The sequence below is a fragment of the Caenorhabditis briggsae genome (genome assembly GCF_000004555.2).
Source record: "Caenorhabditis briggsae complete genome, chrI, whole genome shotgun sequence".
NCBI lineage: Eukaryota > Metazoa > Nematoda > Chromadorea > Rhabditida > Rhabditidae > Caenorhabditis > Caenorhabditis briggsae.
In genome coordinates this window covers 13616001-13633339 of record NC_013489.2, presented here as the reverse complement: position 1 = coordinate 13633339, position 17339 = coordinate 13616001, and the positions used below count along the sequence as shown (strand labels likewise).

At 37.1% G+C, this 17339-nt stretch overlaps 2 protein-coding genes across 2 annotated transcripts in view; both read left to right on the top strand.

Moving 5' to 3' along the window:
- Nucleotides 1-14251, top strand: part of CBG15371 — a gene marked incomplete at both ends in the record, with an annotated part of 15745 nt that extends 1494 nt beyond the window's left edge. Inside the window, 18 exons of the mRNA XM_045241467.1 lie at nucleotides 678-1100; nucleotides 2242-2499; nucleotides 2547-2644; nucleotides 3568-3930; nucleotides 4625-4920; nucleotides 6244-6640; nucleotides 7202-7360; nucleotides 7638-7979; nucleotides 8418-8503; nucleotides 8551-8627; nucleotides 8795-8926; nucleotides 8976-9044; nucleotides 9464-9712; nucleotides 10140-10319; nucleotides 12109-12230; nucleotides 12306-12414; nucleotides 12633-12758; nucleotides 13946-14251. Of these exons, the coding sequence (XP_045095706.1) occupies nucleotides 678-1100; nucleotides 2242-2499; nucleotides 2547-2644; nucleotides 3568-3930; nucleotides 4625-4920; nucleotides 6244-6640; nucleotides 7202-7360; nucleotides 7638-7979; nucleotides 8418-8503; nucleotides 8551-8627; nucleotides 8795-8926; nucleotides 8976-9044; nucleotides 9464-9712; nucleotides 10140-10319; nucleotides 12109-12230; nucleotides 12306-12414; nucleotides 12633-12758; nucleotides 13946-14251 (3792 nt within the window). The remainder of the gene's footprint in view (nucleotides 1-677; nucleotides 1101-2241; nucleotides 2500-2546; nucleotides 2645-3567; nucleotides 3931-4624; nucleotides 4921-6243; nucleotides 6641-7201; nucleotides 7361-7637; nucleotides 7980-8417; nucleotides 8504-8550; nucleotides 8628-8794; nucleotides 8927-8975; nucleotides 9045-9463; nucleotides 9713-10139; nucleotides 10320-12108; nucleotides 12231-12305; nucleotides 12415-12632; nucleotides 12759-13945) is intronic.
- Nucleotides 14252-14646: 395 nt separating this feature from the next.
- The window catches only part of CBG15368, a gene marked incomplete at both ends in the record, with an annotated part of 6730 nt that continues 4037 nt past the window's right edge, over nucleotides 14647-17339 (top strand). Inside the window, 2 exons of the mRNA XM_045241466.1 lie at nucleotides 14647-14692; nucleotides 14757-14872. Of these exons, the coding sequence (XP_045095705.1) occupies nucleotides 14647-14692; nucleotides 14757-14872 (162 nt within the window). The remainder of the gene's footprint in view (nucleotides 14693-14756; nucleotides 14873-17339) is intronic.

Below are 17339 nucleotides of genomic sequence, written 5' to 3'. Positions count from 1 at the left end.
CGGAGCTCGCGAACGGACAGAATACGGATCAATCCGAATAATGTACTGCTATTTACTGAAAACGGTTCGCGTGCGGTTCCTATTTCAACCGCGCGCGAACGCCGAGCGTCCGTAACGGATTGTTCGCGAATCACCTGTGAATTTATTTTGATAAATATAAGATTTTTACCTCTCAACCCAGCACCAGAGTTCTTTTCCGCCTTTTTTTCATTTTTTTTTAAATGCCTCCAGCTTGACGATCGGCTTGCTTCTTCTCGGAGCCATTTTTCTGAAAAACCGTTTCTATTTTAAAAGCTAAAACAGAATTATTTCGTATGAAATTAGATCGAAAACCTTTATTTTTAATTGAGGAAACAATATAAATTTGCGGGAAAAAAAAGAGAAAACACAAATAATGCAAGCGCGCTCTGTGGCTAAGAACGTTCCAATTCGGGACAGTTCGACTCCGAAACAGTTCGAATTTCGCACAGTTCGATTTTGCTCTTGTTCTTTTTTGATACATGTTCGAAAAGGAGACTGTTCTGCATTGCTGTTCGATTTTGAAAACGTTCGAATTCGTCGTACCCCCCCCCCCCCGGCTTTTCGCCAAAAATCGTGATTTTTGGGTCATTTTTAAACGGATTTCCTTGAAAATTTTTCGCATTTTCTGATTTTTTGGATTACTGTAGCTCTTCCAGGTTGTCGAAATGCCCCCCCTACACGCCAAACAGAGCTCTTCGAGCTCCTCCAACAAGACACCGTCGGCATCATCAGAAAATGAGGATAATCACACGTTGAATGGAGATGATGAGCAATCTGAAGAAGATCAGAAGATCTACTCTCGAGAATCCTCTTCCACACTGCCACGTGGAGGCGCCGGACCTACAGTATCCCAAACTCTGGACCCTGTAGCTGTCCAGTTGACCCATACCCGTCACTGGTTGCACGACGTCGAGCGAGATGCATCGAATACTGTAGATTTGGCTCAGTGGCAGCCGGCACGAGAGCTCTGGCAAAATATCCAATCGATAATCGATGAAATCCGATTGAGAAGTGTTCAGGTCACGGGAGCACACGATGCCAGTCCGAATAGGCAGGTTCGACAGCAGGCTGCTCAGTTGGTGGGTTTTTTTTTCAAAAAATTGAACTTTAAAGGGCTCAATAGTTTTTTTAAATTTCAAAAATATTGATTTTTAATGGCAATCTTAACACATTTTTCAGTTTTCCAAAATGTTGATTATGAGCCAAGCTACAGTCACTTCAAGTTAGTGGCCTAGAAATGGTTGGCCTAAAAAGAAGGATTTCTAGGCCATGACCGAAGAATTCCAAATTAAATTTTGAATAAAATTAAATTGCTCCTTCTTGCATTTTTTTCACTTTTTTCAGTCTTCGAAAAATATCAATTTTAAGCTGACTTACAAGCATTTGAAATTTGGTGGCCTAGAAAACCAAAAGTTGAGTTTCTAGGCTAAATTTATTATCAAATTGACAAGCTAATTATGCCAATACCAAATCTATTTTTAGATTTCAAAAATATCAATGTTGAGCCAAGTTACAGAAATTTTAAGTTGGTGGCCTAGAAAACCAAAACTAGGCCCTCTTCATAACTTTTTTCAAAATCGATGTTTACTAAATCTAAAAACTGCGATATACTTTATAAAACAAGCCTGACAAAGTGATATACCATACGGCCTAGTTTTCCAAATATTTGGTTTTCTAGGCCACCAACTTAAATTGCTTGTAACTTGGCTGAAAATTGATATTTTTAAAATTTTAAAACTTGATTAAAAATTGTAATCACTAGTCAATCATTTTAATATGTGAAGTTTTGAAAATTTTGAGTTTGAACCAAGTTATGATCCTTTTAGTTTAAAATTTAGTAATTGCTTCCAAAAACCAGGTCATAATTGTTATCAAAATGACAGGCTAGTTATACCAATGCCAAATATGTTTTTAGATTTTAAAAGTGATAATTTTGAACCAAGTTATGAGCATTTTAAGTTGGTGGCCTAGAACTGCAAAACTAGTCCCCCTTCATAAATTTTTTCAAAATTGATATTTTTGAAATCTAAAAATTGAAAAAGTTTTGAAAAAACACACCTGACAAATTGATATGCAACATGGCCTAGTTTTCTGAAATTTTGGTTTTCTAGGCCACCAACTCCAAATGGCTATAACTTGGCTGAAAAAGGAGATGTTTAATATCTCAAAAATGTATTTTGTTTAAAATTTTATGAAAAATCCGATTTTCAAATCTTCCAGCTAACCGAAATGCGTCGAACTATCGAAAATTGCGAAAAACGTTGTCTGATCCTAAACCAAATTTCCGACGTTTCCCGGCAAAATGAATCTTCAAGAAATGAGATGGAGTTATGGTTGAAATCTGCAAATGACGTCATCGGAGAGCGGCGAGTCGAAGAATTGGCAGAAGACGTCGTTCGAGACGAGCTGAAGATTCTGGAGAAGATTGTCGGACAGTTGAATGAGCGAAAGGACAAAATGGAGGCCATCAACACGCAGGTACAGTAATCCTTTTGAAGAATTCCACTACAGTAATCCAAATTTAGGCTCACAAAATCGTCGATACCTATACCAAAGACGAAGCGCACAACTTGAGTCATCTCCTGAGCAGGATGAATATGAGCTGGACAAAGTTCAATGATAAGTGAGTCGATTTTTTTGGTGGCCTAGAAAACCAAATTTACAAGAAACTAGGTCACATTGTATATTATTCTGTCAGGATTGACTTATGAAATTCAGAGCAATTTTCAGATTTCAAAAATATTGATTTTGAGCCGAGTTATGGCCATTTAAAGGAAGGTGACCTAGAAAATCAAATGATGGCCTAGAAAACCCATCGTTTTGAGTTTCTAGGCCACTTATTTGAGTCAAAAGTCAGATTTTTAGAATTGACTGAATGAGAGCTTCAAAATAAGCCTAATCACGACTAGTTTTGAAAGATTTTGAGCGTGGCCTAGAAAAATGGGTTTCTAGGCCACCAAGCTAAAATTGGCCTAAACTGACCCAAAATTTAGGGTTTTTCGAATAGAAATTAGTTCCAATTACTCCTAAAGTCACAAGACATCTATAACACTTTTAAGGTCTCAAAAATAATAGTTTTAAGCCAAGTTACACCAATTTTAAGCTCGTGGCCTAGGAATCCGAAATTCGGAAAACTAGGCCATGTTAGATATCAAAATGTTTGGCTAATGATAAACGTTTCATTTCATTTTAAAGTTTTCAAAAATATCAATGTTGAACCAAGTTACGCGTATTTAAGTATGGTGGCCTAGAAGCCCGAAACTAGTCCCCCTTCATAACGTTCTTCAAATCTGATATTTTTGAAATTTCAAACCATTTTTTGAAATGGCACGCCTTTGCCTGTAAGAATGGTATACAACATGACCTAGTTTTTCAACAATTTGGATTTCTAGGCCACCACAATTCAATTGTTCATAACTTGGCTCAAAGTTGTTATTTTTGAGGTTTGAAAAAAGTATTGAGAAGCAATAAATCTGAAAAATCAAACAAAAAAGAAATTAATCCCATTCAGAATGGATATCACTGCTAAAACTCATTGTTTTCCAGCATTCGAATCCGACGAGCCGTCCTGGAGGCGTCGTTGCGATCCAGAAGGGACTTCCATTCGGCACTTTCAGAGTTTGAAATGTGGTTGGGACGACAGGAGGAATATTGCTCAAAGCTAGCACACGATACATCCAATCAGCAAGCGATCAAAGACACGACGAAACGAAAAAATTGGACCCAAAGCTTTAAAACATTGAATGCCGAGTTGAATGCTCATGAGGATGTGATGAGGAGCGTGGAAAGTATGGGGAAAATGTTGGCTGAAAGTTTAGAGTCTGGAAATGAGAAGGCGGAACTTTTGAAGCGAGTTGGAGACACGACAAGGAGATGGGCGGCGATAAGAAAGACCACTAATGATATTGGGTAAGAAAATGAGATTTTCAGAAATTTTTATATGGTTTAGAAGCTTTAAATTTAAATTTCTAGACTAGCCTTGTTCTGAGCTTCAAAATGAGCCTAAACATGACCTATTTTGACCAACTTTGAATACTTTGCATCGGTGGCCTAGAAACCCAAATTTGAATTTCTAGGCTATAACATCTGGATTTCTAAGCCATGTTGTATATCAAAATGATTAACTAACAACGAATATTCCATATCATGTTTTAGATTTGAAAAATATAAATTTTGGCTCCAGTTACGGTCATTTTAAGTTGGTGGCCTAGAAAACCAACTTTTTGGAAAACTAAGCCATGTTGTATATCATTTCGTCAGGCTTGTTATTTGAAGTTCATAACAATTTTCAAATTCGAAAAATAGCAAATTTAAAGAAAGTTATGAAGAGGGCCTAGTTTTGGTTTTCTAGGCCACCAACTTCAAATGCTCATAACTTGGCTCAAAACCAATATTTTTCAAAACATAAAACAGATTTGGCTTTGGCATGACAAACCTGTCAACTTGATATACAACATGGCCTAGTTTTCCGAAAATTTGGTTTTCTAGGCCACCAAACTCAAATTAGGGGTTACTTGGCTCAAAATGATGCGCTTTGAATTTGGAAAAGAGTCAGAAAATTTGACAAATATAATTGTTATGCTAAATCTCAATTTTTTTTCAGAGAACGCTTGGAAAAAGCTGAACAAGAATGGGAAAAGCTATCCGATGGTCTTGCGGATCTCCTATCGTGGGTTGAGGCGAAAAAACAGAAAGTTATGGATGAGCAACCGATTGGAGGGAGCTTATCAGCTGTGATGCAACAATCAGCATTTGTTAAAGGACTACAGAGAGAAATGGAGTCGAAAAATGTAGTTTACAAGATTACTGTAGCCGATGCTCATAGCTTTTTGATGCAACACGATTTGAGGCCGAAATTGCATAGTCCACATGTCCTGGATGATGATTATGAGGAAGAAGGTTAGTTGGGAAAATAGAACCTCCACGAAATTTTCAACATTTTGATACCCATATTGCCCATGTTTCAAAAATTTGAGTTTTTGGGAAATCTGGAGAAGAGGATTCTGACGTTCAGAATATTTTCCAGCAATTTTTAACGTCAAAATCTTGTTCTCCATTACATTTCTGACGTTTTGATACCCATATTGCACATGTTTAAAAAATTTGAAATTTTGAAAATTTTGGAATCTGGAGAAGAGGATTCTGAATTTCAGAAACATTTTTAGTAATTCTTGTTTTCTATTGAAATCTTGTTTTCCATTGAATTTCTGACATTTCGATGCCCATATTGCCCATGTTTCAAAATTTTCAATTTTCTTCTAATTTTTCGGAAATTTGGAATCTGGAGAAGAGGATTCTGAATTTCAGAATCTTTTCCAGCAATTTTTAACATCAAAATCTTGTTTTCCATTAAATTTTCGACGTTTTGATACTCATATTGCCCATGTTTCAAAATTTTGAAAATTTCATGGCAATATGGGTATCAAAATGTTGGAAATTTCATGGGAATTTCAAATAATAGGCTACAAAACCTGAAAACGCATCAGAATCCAAAAATTCTCTTCTCCAGAATCCAAAATTCCAAAAATCAAAAGTTTTGAAATATAGGCAATATTGGTATCAAAATGTTGGAAATTTAGTTTAAAATCGACTGAACGTCAAAATTTGACCCAGAAACTTAAAATTTGAGTTTCCCAGAGACCCCAAAAGTCTAATCCATCAACTTCTCGATTTTTTTGAGTGGGAAAACACATGTGTGTATATTTCTTAAAATTTTTGGGAGAAGACACAAAAGATTCCGAATTTCGTTGAAATTTATAAAATTCGAAATTTTCTGAAAGCTAAATTCCACAATTCCAAAAAAAAACTATGCATATAACATTAAAATCCCGAAGAGACGCCGCTATAAAAGGTAATTGAAATCAAAAAATTCTGGAATTTTAGCCACTTTTGTGTTTAAAATCCAAAATTTTCTTATTTCACTCACAAAGAGCTTCAAAATGAGTATAAACACGTCTAGGTTTGCTCATTTTTGAAATTTTGGGTTTAAAGGCGCATGGTCCCCCTGAAAATCGAAATTCAGAAAAATAGGGCGAGTGGGTACTCATTTTGAAGCTTGTAACTTGCAAAGCTTTAAAATTTTAAAATTTTCGAGTTTGATCATAAATTCAAAATGTTACGGTAGTTTGAAATTTTGAAAAATTTAATTTTTTGGGATATAGCCTTGTTTAGGCTCATTTTGAAGCTCTCTAGACGCCCAATTCAAATTTTCATGAATTTCAGAGCTCGCTGATCTTGAACAACGTCGTCGGGGTCTTGAAATCAATGCCAACTGTGAAAAACTCAAAAAGAACTGGGCGGAGCTTGGAATTGAAGTGGAATCATGGGATAAGCTGGTGCAGCACGCGATGCAACGTCTTCAGGAGCTCGAGAGGAATCTGGCAGAGTGCCAACTTCATCTGACGTCTTCTGAGAATGAAATTGAGACGATGAAGGCAGTAGAAAAGATTCATTTGGAGGATTTGAAGATTGCCAGAGAGGAAACGGACCAAATTTCGAAACGAATCGATGAAGTGAGGCTGTTTGTTGATGATGTGAACGATGCGGCCGCGAGATTGCTGGCCGAGGATTTGAAGTTGGATGAACACGCGAAAGGACAAATCGAGCATGTCAATAAGAGGTAAACCAAGGTTTAGAGCCCTTAAAGTAAAAAACTCTTACGTTAGAAAGGTTTAAAATCCAATTCCCGTCATTTTGATACCCATATTGCCATACTTTGCAACGATACTTCTAAAAAAGTGGGATTCTGAATCTCTAACGTCTTCTGAATTCAGAAGACGTTAGAGATTTTACGTTAGAAGCATTTCTCATGAAATTCACGTCATTTTGATACCCATATTGCCATACTTTACAAATAATGGAATATTCTGAATCCCTGACGTCTTCTGGATTCAGAATCATGAAACTTCTTGAAACCAGTCAATATGGGTATCAAAATTTTGGAAAATTTGTGAGGGAAAACTTTAACGTCCACTTTTTTCGTTTTGAAAGTTTTTGGAATTCTGAAATTCGACGTCTTCTGAATTCCAAATCCCAAATTTTTTCGAAGTATTGGCAATATGGGTATCAAAATTTCAGGAATTTTATTTTAAAGCTATTTTTCAGTTTTACAAGTCTGGAAAACTTGAATTTAACGAAAAATTTATTGAAAAAATTGTTCAAGATTACTGTATTTTTCCAGATATTCCACATTAAAACGTGCCATTCGGATCCGGCAAGCTGCCGTTCGAAATGCCGCATCAGATTTTGGACCAACTTCCGAACACTTCCTCAACCAATCGGTCAATCTCCCATGGCAACGGGCAATTAGCAAATCCAATTTGCTACCGTACTACATCGAGTGAGCAATTTTTGCAGTTTTGAAAGTTAGAAATTGGAGCTCAGCAAGTTATGAGCTTCAAAATGAGTATAAACACGACTAGGATTGCTCAAATTTGAAATTCTTGCTTTTTTGAGTTTAAGGCGCATGGACCCTCGAAAAATTGAAATTCAGGAAACCTTGGCTTGTTTATATTCATTTTGAAGCTCATGACTTGCTGAGCTCAAAAATTGAACAATTTTTCAAAATTTAGCGAAAATTGGACGAGTTACGGTAGTTTTAAAAAAGATTTTTTCAGACAAACCACAGAGAAGACCCAATGGGAGCATCCGGTATGGGTGGAAATCGTCAAAGAGCTCACACAATTCAATAGAGTCAAATTCCTGGCCTACCGTACTGCTATGAAACTGCGTGCCCTTCAAAAAAGACTCTGTTTGGACCTTGTGGACCTTCCACTTCTGGAAAAAGCCTTTGTTCGGCTGAAAGGGCTCTCAGCCGAGGAGTGTCCGGGTCTGGAGGGCATGGTTTGTGCTTTGTTGCCAATGTATGAGGCTCTCCACGCAAAATATCCCAATCAAGTGCAAAGTGTCTCCCTAGCCGTTGATATATGCATCAATTTCCTGTTGAACCTTTTTGATCAGTGAGTTTTTTTTTGAATTTGAACTTTAACGGCTGTTTTCTGGACGATTTCAATATTAAATTTGAATTCTCCATAAAATTCCTGTCAATTTGATACCCATAATGCCTATATTCTGAAAATTTGGAAATCCAGAAGACGTCGAATTTCAGAATCTCAAAAAACAAATCTTCTCAAAATTAAAAATCTTGACGTCAATTTTCTTTCTCGCTCGATTTCCAAAGTTTTGATACCCATATTGCCTATATTCTGAAAATTTACTGGATTCCGAACCTTGAAGACGTCAGGGATTCAGAATATGCATTTTTTGCAAAGTAGGTAACATGGGTATCAAAATGACGGAAATTGAATTTTAAATCTTTCTAACGATGAGAAAATTTGTTTGAATCAGTTTTTAAAAAGTTAGAAGCCAAAAATCATTGAAATCCCAAAATTTTTCAGATCCCGTGACGGTATCATGCGAGTGCTCTCCTTCAAAATCGCCATGATCGTGTTCTCCAACATTCCATTAGAGGAAAAATATAGATGTAAGGGAATTCCTGATAATTGGATTACTGTAGCTTATGAATTTCAGATCTCTTCAAGCTAGTTTCCCAAGACGGTCATGCTACACAAAAACAAATCGCCCTGCTGCTTTATGATCTTATTCACGTAAGTAGCTGAAATCCTGAAAATCTGAAATTTCAGAAAAATTTCCAAAGTTCCAAAAATTTTGAAAATCGGTTATAAAAAACGTTCTACCAGTCCAAATTTCAAAATTTTAGGCTTTTCTGAATCCCCAGAATCTTAAAAATTTGAAAATTTCAAAAAAAATTTAGATTCCTCGCCTTGTCGGCGAATCCGCCGCGTTCGGAGGCACCAACGTCGAACCGTCAGTCCGTTCGTGCTTCGAAACCGTCCGTTTGGCTCCGACGATTTCCGAAGGAGCATTTATTGATTGGGTGAAAAAGGTGAGTACAGTCGTCTACAGTAGGACTCGCTACAGTAATTTGTTTCCAGGAACCCCAATCCATAGTCTGGTTAGCAGTTATGCATCGTCTTGTCATCTCGGAGAACACGAAACATGCGGTGAGAATTTGAAAATTATCGATTTTTTGGTATTTACAGTACGAAGTTCAAATTCCCCATAAAATTCCAAAAATTTTGATACCCATATTGCCCATATTCGGAAAAATTGAAAATCCAGAAGACGTCAAAATTCAGAATCCCAAAAAATCAACATTCTTAAAACTGAAAATGCTGACGTCAAAATTGTTGCCCACTCAAATTCCGTCGTTTTGATACCCATATTGCCCTACCTCGGCAAAATGTCTAAATTCTGAATCCTGAAGATGTCAAGGTGGATTCAGAATATGCATTTTTTGCAAAGTATGGCAATATGGGTATCAAAATGTCGGAAATTGAATTTTAAAGCTTTCTAACGTCAACAAATCTCATCAAAACTAACTTTTCAGATTCTGTTTTCGAAAATTATCAATTTTTTTCAGTCCAAATGCAACGTGTGCAAGATGTTTCCAATCATTGGAATCCGTTATCGCTGCCTGACTTGCTTCAATTGTGACCTCTGTCAGAATTGTTTCTTCAGTCAGCGAACAGCAAAAAGTCACAAAACGATTCACCCAATGCAGGAGTACTGTGAGAAGACCACATCATCTGATGACGCAAGGGATTTCGCAAAAATGTTGAGGAACAAATTGCGAGCGTCGAAACGACAGAAAGGATATCTTCCGATTGATGTTAGTTTTCTTTATTTTTTTGAACTTTTCAAAAATATTGACTTTCCGCCAAGTTATCGCCATTTTAAGTTTGTGGCCTAAAAAATCAAATTTTTTGAAAACTAGGCCATGTTGTATATCATTTTGTTAGGCTTTTTTTGGAGATTCTAAATTGGTTTTTAAATTTAAAATCCATCAATTTTGAAGAAAGTTAGGAAAGGGGCCTAGTTTTGGGTTTCTAGGCCACCAACTCAAAAATGCCGTAACTCGGTCTAAAATTGATATTTTTGAAAACTAAAAATTGATTTGGATTTCACAAAACAAGCCTGACAAAATGGTTTATAACATGGCCTAGTTTTTCAAAAATTTGGTTTTCTAGGCCACAAACTTAAAATGGTCATTTTCTGGTTTTCAGACGTGCTAGAAACTTGAAATTTTCATTTTTCAGGTTGCCGAAGAAGGAGTTCCCCTGACAAGTCCACCGGCAAAGGTCACCAATCAGTCCACAGAGCAAATGAACGCAGACACAGCTCAAATGACCGCCCATCTCGCCAAACTGTCCGCTGAGCACGGTGGTGTCGCGGAGCACATGGAGCCCGTGCAGTCGCCATTGCAAATTATCAATCAGGTACGGTAGTTTGACCCATTTCAAGGGGGCTAGATTGAAAATTTAGAAAACTATGGGTTTTAGCGGAGTTACCGCCATTGAGAGCGTTGGGAGAGCGTTGGTTGCCCAGAAAACCTCAAATTTCTGGATTTCTAGGCCACCAAAGCCAATAAAATTACTTTTATCGTATTTTACGCGAAAAGAGCTTTTGAATGAGTATAATCATGAACTATATTGCAAAACTTTGATTTTTAACTTTAAAGGCGCAGGGGGTCTGAAAAATTCCGGAAATTTGAAAATCGAGAAAAGTGGGTCATGATTATACTCATTTTGAAGCTCACAGCGCAAAAAACTTAATATTTCAAAAAATTTTGAATTTTTGTGAAAATCCAAAGTGATACGGTAGTTTCTCAATAAAAGGGCGAATTTTCAAACTACAGTATCTTGATCAGTTTTTGAGGGATCCTAAATGTTTTGCTTTATTTTAATTTTCCGCGTTACGAGCTTTGAAATGAGTATAATCATGGCCTATATTGCAAAACTTCATTTTTGACTTTAAAGGCGCATGGACCCTTAAAAAATTGAAAAACCGGGAAAGTAGGTCGTGAGTATACTCATTTTGAAACTCTTAACGCGCCAAATTCAAATTTGCAAGTATTTTCCAGTTTGTGGGAAATTTGAAAGAGTTACGGTAGTTTCAAATTTTCTGAAATCATTTTTCTTTCTCTGTGTCTCCTAGATACTATCTCTCTCAGGATTTTTCTCATTCTTGCGCTTGCGCGCGCGTAAATGATGACAGTTAGAAGAAATTGAGAGAGTACAGAGAAACGAGAGACGCAGAAAAGAGAGAAAACCGTTTTTCTTCTTTTTCTATTTTTCCCCAAATTCTTCTTCTTCTTCTTCTCCAACAAACACAGAAATTGGAATCACTTACAAGACAATTTTCTTCTTATTCTTACTTTTTGAGTTTTTGGAATTCTAAGAATTTCAAATTTTCAAAAAATTTCCAAAAAAAAATGTGCAGTATTCTAAAATTCCTAAAAATCACCAAAAATCATGACCAGCTGGCCGAGAGGTACATTAAGTGTGAGCAATGCACTTGTAAACGACATTTCGTGAGTTTTAAGGCGGCCTAGAAAATTCTGGGACACAATTCCTAGACCACGACTTTTTGAAATTTGAAAAAATCCCAATTTTAGGCAAAGTTAGGCCAATTTGAAGTTTGGTGACCTAGAAACCCAAATTTTGCAGGTTTCTAGGCCATCTAAAAATTTTTTTTTTTTTTCTGGTTGAAAACCTGAAATTTTTATAGTTCTTATACGTTTTGAAATTTCAAAAAAAACTCAATTTCAAGCCAATTTAGGCCAATTTGAAATTTGGTGGCCTAGCAAACCAAAGATTTGGATTTCCAGCCCATGGAATTAATTTTTCGATTCAAAAAAAAAAATTTTTGAATTTGCAAGCGTATTAGCTTCAAAATGAGCCTAATCACGAGCATTTTGGTTGGTGGCCTAGAAAATTCGGATTTCTGGGGATTTCTAGGCCACCAAACTTCAAATCGCTGTAACTTGGCTGAAAATCGATATTTCTGAAAAGTTCAAATTGTTTTCAATTTTTCTCAACACGAGCTTCAAGATAGATATAAATGTAGCCGAGAAATACAAAACGTGTGGCCTAGAAACGCTCTTGTTTTGGTTTTCTAGGCCACCAAACTTCAAACCGCTGTAACTTGGCTCTAAATGGTTCATTTTCGAAAATTCGAAAACTTTTTGAAAATTTTGACAAATACAGTTATTTTAAAATTTCGCAGGTTGAACAACTCCAACGGGACGAAATGGACCAAATGCTCCAGCGACTTCAAATCGAGAACAAACAGTTGCGAAAGGAGTTGGAGTGGAAGCGAGGCGCTGCGAGTACCATGGAAATTGATAGGTAATTCTTTGAAAATTGATGAAATACAAAAAATACGCTCTATGGAACAAAAAATGTTTTTTTTGAATTTTTCAGATCCTCAAAACGTCCCACGGATCGTCGAAGCGAGAGCCGCGGGGGTACGCTGCCGCTGAGAAATGGGCGGAGCGTAGTGTCCCTGAAATCCACACAAAGTCAGATAGATGTAAGTTAATCTGAAATTCAAAAAATGCTGAAATTTCTGAAAATTGAAAGAAAAACGAGCCATTTTAAGGCAAAATTAGCCAAATTCATTTTAGAGCTAGAATAGCTCAAAAAGCTTGGTTCTAGGGCTGAATTTGACTGGAAATTCAGAATTTTTGGCTTGAATTACCCTAAAACCGTTTTTCCTGGGTCAAAAATGATAAAAATTGGGGTTTCCAGGTGATGGACGAAGCCAAAGCTCTACGCCTTCACAAACAACGCCTCGAGCATCGTTCGAGGATTCTGGAGCAACAAAATGAGCAATTAGAGATGCAACTACAAAGGCTGAAAAAAGTTATCGATACGGTAAGAAATTCAAAAAAAATACTTTTTGAAATTTCAAAAAATCTCAATTTTAAGCAAAGTTAGGCTTTTGGTGGCCTAGAAAACTACATTTTTTGAATTTCCAGGCCATGGAATTGATTTTCACGAATTTTCTTGTGTTTTAACTGAATTCGTGAGCTCGAGAGCTTTCAAATGAGCCTAAACACAGGGTGTTTTGTTGGTATCCTAGAAATCCGGATTTGTAGGTTTTTCTAGGCCACCAAACTTCAAATCGCTGTAACTCGGCTGCATATCAATAATTTTGAAAAATAATAAAAGTTTCAGTTTTGTCCTGATTAGCGCTTTGAAATGAATATAAACATGGCCTAGAAATACAAAGTCTTTCGGCTGGTGGCCCAGAAAACAGGTTTTCTAGGCCATGAAACTTCAAATTGCTGTAACTTTACTGAAAATCAATATTTTTGAATTATGAAAATAGATTGTGTCTTGTCTTGTCTAGAGCTTCAAAATGAGTATAAACATGGCCTAGAAATCCAGTGTTCTCCCATTGGTGGCCTAGAAATCCGGATTTCTAGGCCACTACATTTCAAATCGCTGTAACTTGGCTAAAATTCAACACTTTCCAAAACTAAACAATTACTTATTTTTGTCTTGACTAGTGCTTCGAAATGAATATAAACATGGCCTAGAAATCTCAGAAATGTGGCCTAGAAATCCGAACTTCTACGTTTTCTAGGCCACTGAACTTCAAATCGCTGTAACTTGGCTTAAAATTGTCCAATTCGGAAAATTCAAAAATTGAAATTTGTAAGGGAATGTGGAAAATACAGTAGTCACACGAAAATTTCAAAAAAATCAAACAATTATCGATTTTTCGACTGAAAATCGAGAATTATCGATTTTTAGCCCTAAATTAGAAAAATCGCTCTAAAAACGTTTCTAGAAGGTTTTAGAAGCTCAAAAATAGTGCAATCAATGTTCTAAAACATGGCAAACCTTTTGGAAGTAAAATCGATAAACTCAAATATCGATTTTTAGCTGAAAACCAAAATTATCAATTTTTCGGCTAAAAACGGAAAAATCACTCTAAAATCCTATCTAGAAGGTTCTAGACGCTAAAAATTAGTGCAAAATGTTTGCCGAAACACGGCGAGCATTTTGATCTATTCAAAAATTATTGATTTTTCATCTAAAAATCGATTTTCCAGCAAAAATCCGCTCCTCTCTCCACCAACTCCCTCCTTCGCGGTTCTACAGCCGCCGGCGCCTGGACCCCAGAGCGTGCTCTATCAACCGCCCGTTCTGGCTCTCTGGGAACTATCGATCGTGACCGTGGCCTAGTAACCGCCTCGTCGGCCACGGCCACGGCGGTCGAGGATTCCGACGAAGTGCCACGTGGCAGCAGTGTTGGCCAGATGCAAAACTTGATGAACGCTTGCGACGATTTGGGAAGAGCTATGGAGTCGTTGGTGGTCTCCGTTGTCTATGATTCTGATGAGGAGAACGATGATTGATGATTGATTTTTCGATTTTGACCTTGTTATCGATTTTTTCTGTTCTAGTCCACCCAAATCCATTACGAAAACGCCCCTTTTTTTTGACATATTTTTATTTATAAACCGAAATTTTTTGATTTTTTTTTGCGAAACGAATTATTTTCATGTACAATTAATACATTTTTTTAAAAACTTTTTTTTTCGAAATTTCAGTTTTTCAGAAGATTTTTTTTTGCTGAAACTCTGAAAATTGACATTTAAAAACCACAAAACAAAAACCGGGAAATGTCAGCTTTTATGGGGTGTGCGTATAATCTGTGATTAGAGTTTCCTTATCAGTGAAATTTGAAAAAATCACCAAACATTTTTTTTTGGTGATAACTTTTTGCTTTGGCTGAAAATACTCTTAAGCAATGAAACTCAACACTGTAATTACGGTTTTTCTGGTCGAAGTGTACGGTAAGTTTTCTTTTTTTTTCAATCGAAAATTTTTTGAAAAGTTTCAAAATCTCAAATGCTACAGTAATCTCCTCTGAGTACATCACTCGTCCTTGCGGTCAAGATCTGAGCAATCTGTGGTTAGATGTGGTCGCTGTGGTGGATAACTCACAAGGAATGACAAATGATGGGTTGACAGCGGTATTCGGTCTTGAATAAAAAATTGAATAAAAATCCTATAAAATACATTTTTACAGAATTTTTAAAATATTGGTTTTGAGCCAAGTTATGGCAGTTTGAAGTTTGGTGGCCTAGAAAACCGAATTTCCGGAAAACTCGGCCACGTGGCATACCATTTTGTTACACTTCCTTAGAGAGTTTGACATCAGTTTTCAAAATTCAAAAATACTCAATTTCAGCCAAGTTATGATCATTTTCAGTTGGTGGCCTAGAAAACCAAAACTAGTCCCCCTTCATAACTTTCTTCAAAATTATTGATTGGAAAATCTAAAAACTGAAATAAAATCCTCGAAACAAGGCAAACAGAATGACACACAACATGGCCTTGTTTCCCGAAAAATCGGTTTTCTAGGCCACCAAACTTAAAATCACTGTAACTTGGCTGAAAATCAATATTTTTGAATTTAAAAAATTGATTTGAAAATGAGTTTAACAGCTTTTCATTTGAACCTAAAAATATATTGGTGGCCTAACATCAATGGCCTAGAAAATCGAAAGTTAGGCCATAAACCTAAAAATGATCGTTTGGGGGTCAACCTGGCTTCAAATCAGCCATTTCAAAATTTCAAACTCTTAGAAAAATTTAGAAAATTTTAAAATTCAAGAAAAATCATTCAATGTACACTTCTCAGAACTTAAAAATATTGATTTTGAGCCAAGTTACGTCCATTCGACGTTTGGTGTCCCGGCCTCCAAAATTTCTTCGGCCGCTTCTAAGCCAGTCTCTAAATTAGAGTCATCTGTCTGGGATACTGTAGCCAGATCCGTGAAAATATTATCGTATAAATCGTCGATCGATTGGAACTTGTCCAAATATGCGTTTTTCGTTGCTTTGGAACTATAGGTTACCAGGCCTAGTCTAGTGGTTCTAGGATCATTTGAATTGGTCCCGATTTTGGTCCCTTCACTGAAAACTGATGCGATATTGGCGGCAATCTAAAAATAGAAAAATTTAGGAGGCATTTGGAAATCGAATCCAGTTTTTAAATTTTGAAAACGTCGATTTTGAGCCAAGTTATTAGGTTGGCGGGAAAGTCTTTGTCACTTTTTCAATAGTTTATTTCTCAAAGAAAAAATAACCGAATAATTAATTATATTGTCCATCATTATCAACAACATGTCTCCAACGTTCCCTCAATTTATGGATTCCATTGCGGTAGAATCCAGCCGGGCGTGAGGCAAAGTATTGTTTGAGTGCCGCTTCGACCGCTCCACGGGAATTGAAGCTTCTTCCTTCGAAGGCACGTGTCATATCGCCAAATAACCAATAGTCGGAAGGAGCAAGATCAGGAGAATACGGGGGGTGAGGGAGAACATTCCATCCATATCCCATCAGCTCCTGCTTCACTTGTTTCGAAACATGTGGGCGAGCGTTATCATGTTGATAGTACACTTTCTTGTCTTTCAGGGCCGAACGGTCGACTGCTTTCTTGAGGTTTCGTAGTGTAGAGGTCTCCAGTTATTGTTTTGCCCTCGGGCAGAAGTTCCCAGTAGATGGGGCCGTCCACTCCCCACCACACAGAGAGCATAACTTTTTTCGGATGAAGGTCGGGTTTGGGGACATCCTGTGGGCTCTCTCCTTCTCCAACCCACTGGGATTTCCTGTGGTGATTATCGTAGAAGACCCACTTCTCATCTCCGGTTATTAGCCGGTCCAGCCATCGATCGCCCGCGTGGAGAGTGAGAAGAGTAATCGAATCGTCGACTCGGCGGTCAAGGTTGGCTTGAGTCAGGTGATGAGGTATGAATCGACCAAAAAGTTTTCTCATTCCAAGAGACTTCAAACCTTCAAGGACTGTGCTATGGTGAACTCCGAATGTGACAGCTAGTTCACGGCTAGATTGAAATGGATCCGATTGCAATGCGTGCTTCAGCTTGTCCAAATCCAACTCACGGGGTCTCCCAGAGCGATCCTTTTCATCGAGCGAGAAGTCATCTTTTTCGAAACGATGGAACCAATTGCGAATAGTATTGTAGTGAGGGGCATGTGTGTTGTACACATTCTTCAAGAAAGTTTCCGAATCCTTCATCGTGGTGTGAGATAGGAAGAGGTAAATCAAAACATGTCTGATGTGAATAGCAGTGGGAACAAACATATCGTTTCAATTACAGATGAGGAGCAGGGAAGGAAATGGGGACTTGTTTATATGGAAGGTTCTTATCACCTTGTTATTCACTAGAGTCGATATCATACACAGCCTCCATATACGAGAACAGTGATTAAACAAACAGAGTGACAAAGACTTTCCCGCCAACCTAATATGATCATTTTAAAGAGATTTTTAAGACGGTGGCCTAACTTTTGATTTTCTAGGCCATTGAAGTTAGGCCACCTATATATGTTCAGGTTAAAACAAAAAGTCAGTTTTCAGAACCCAAAAATATTGATTCTCAGCCAAGTTACAGTGATTTTAATTTTGGTGGCCTA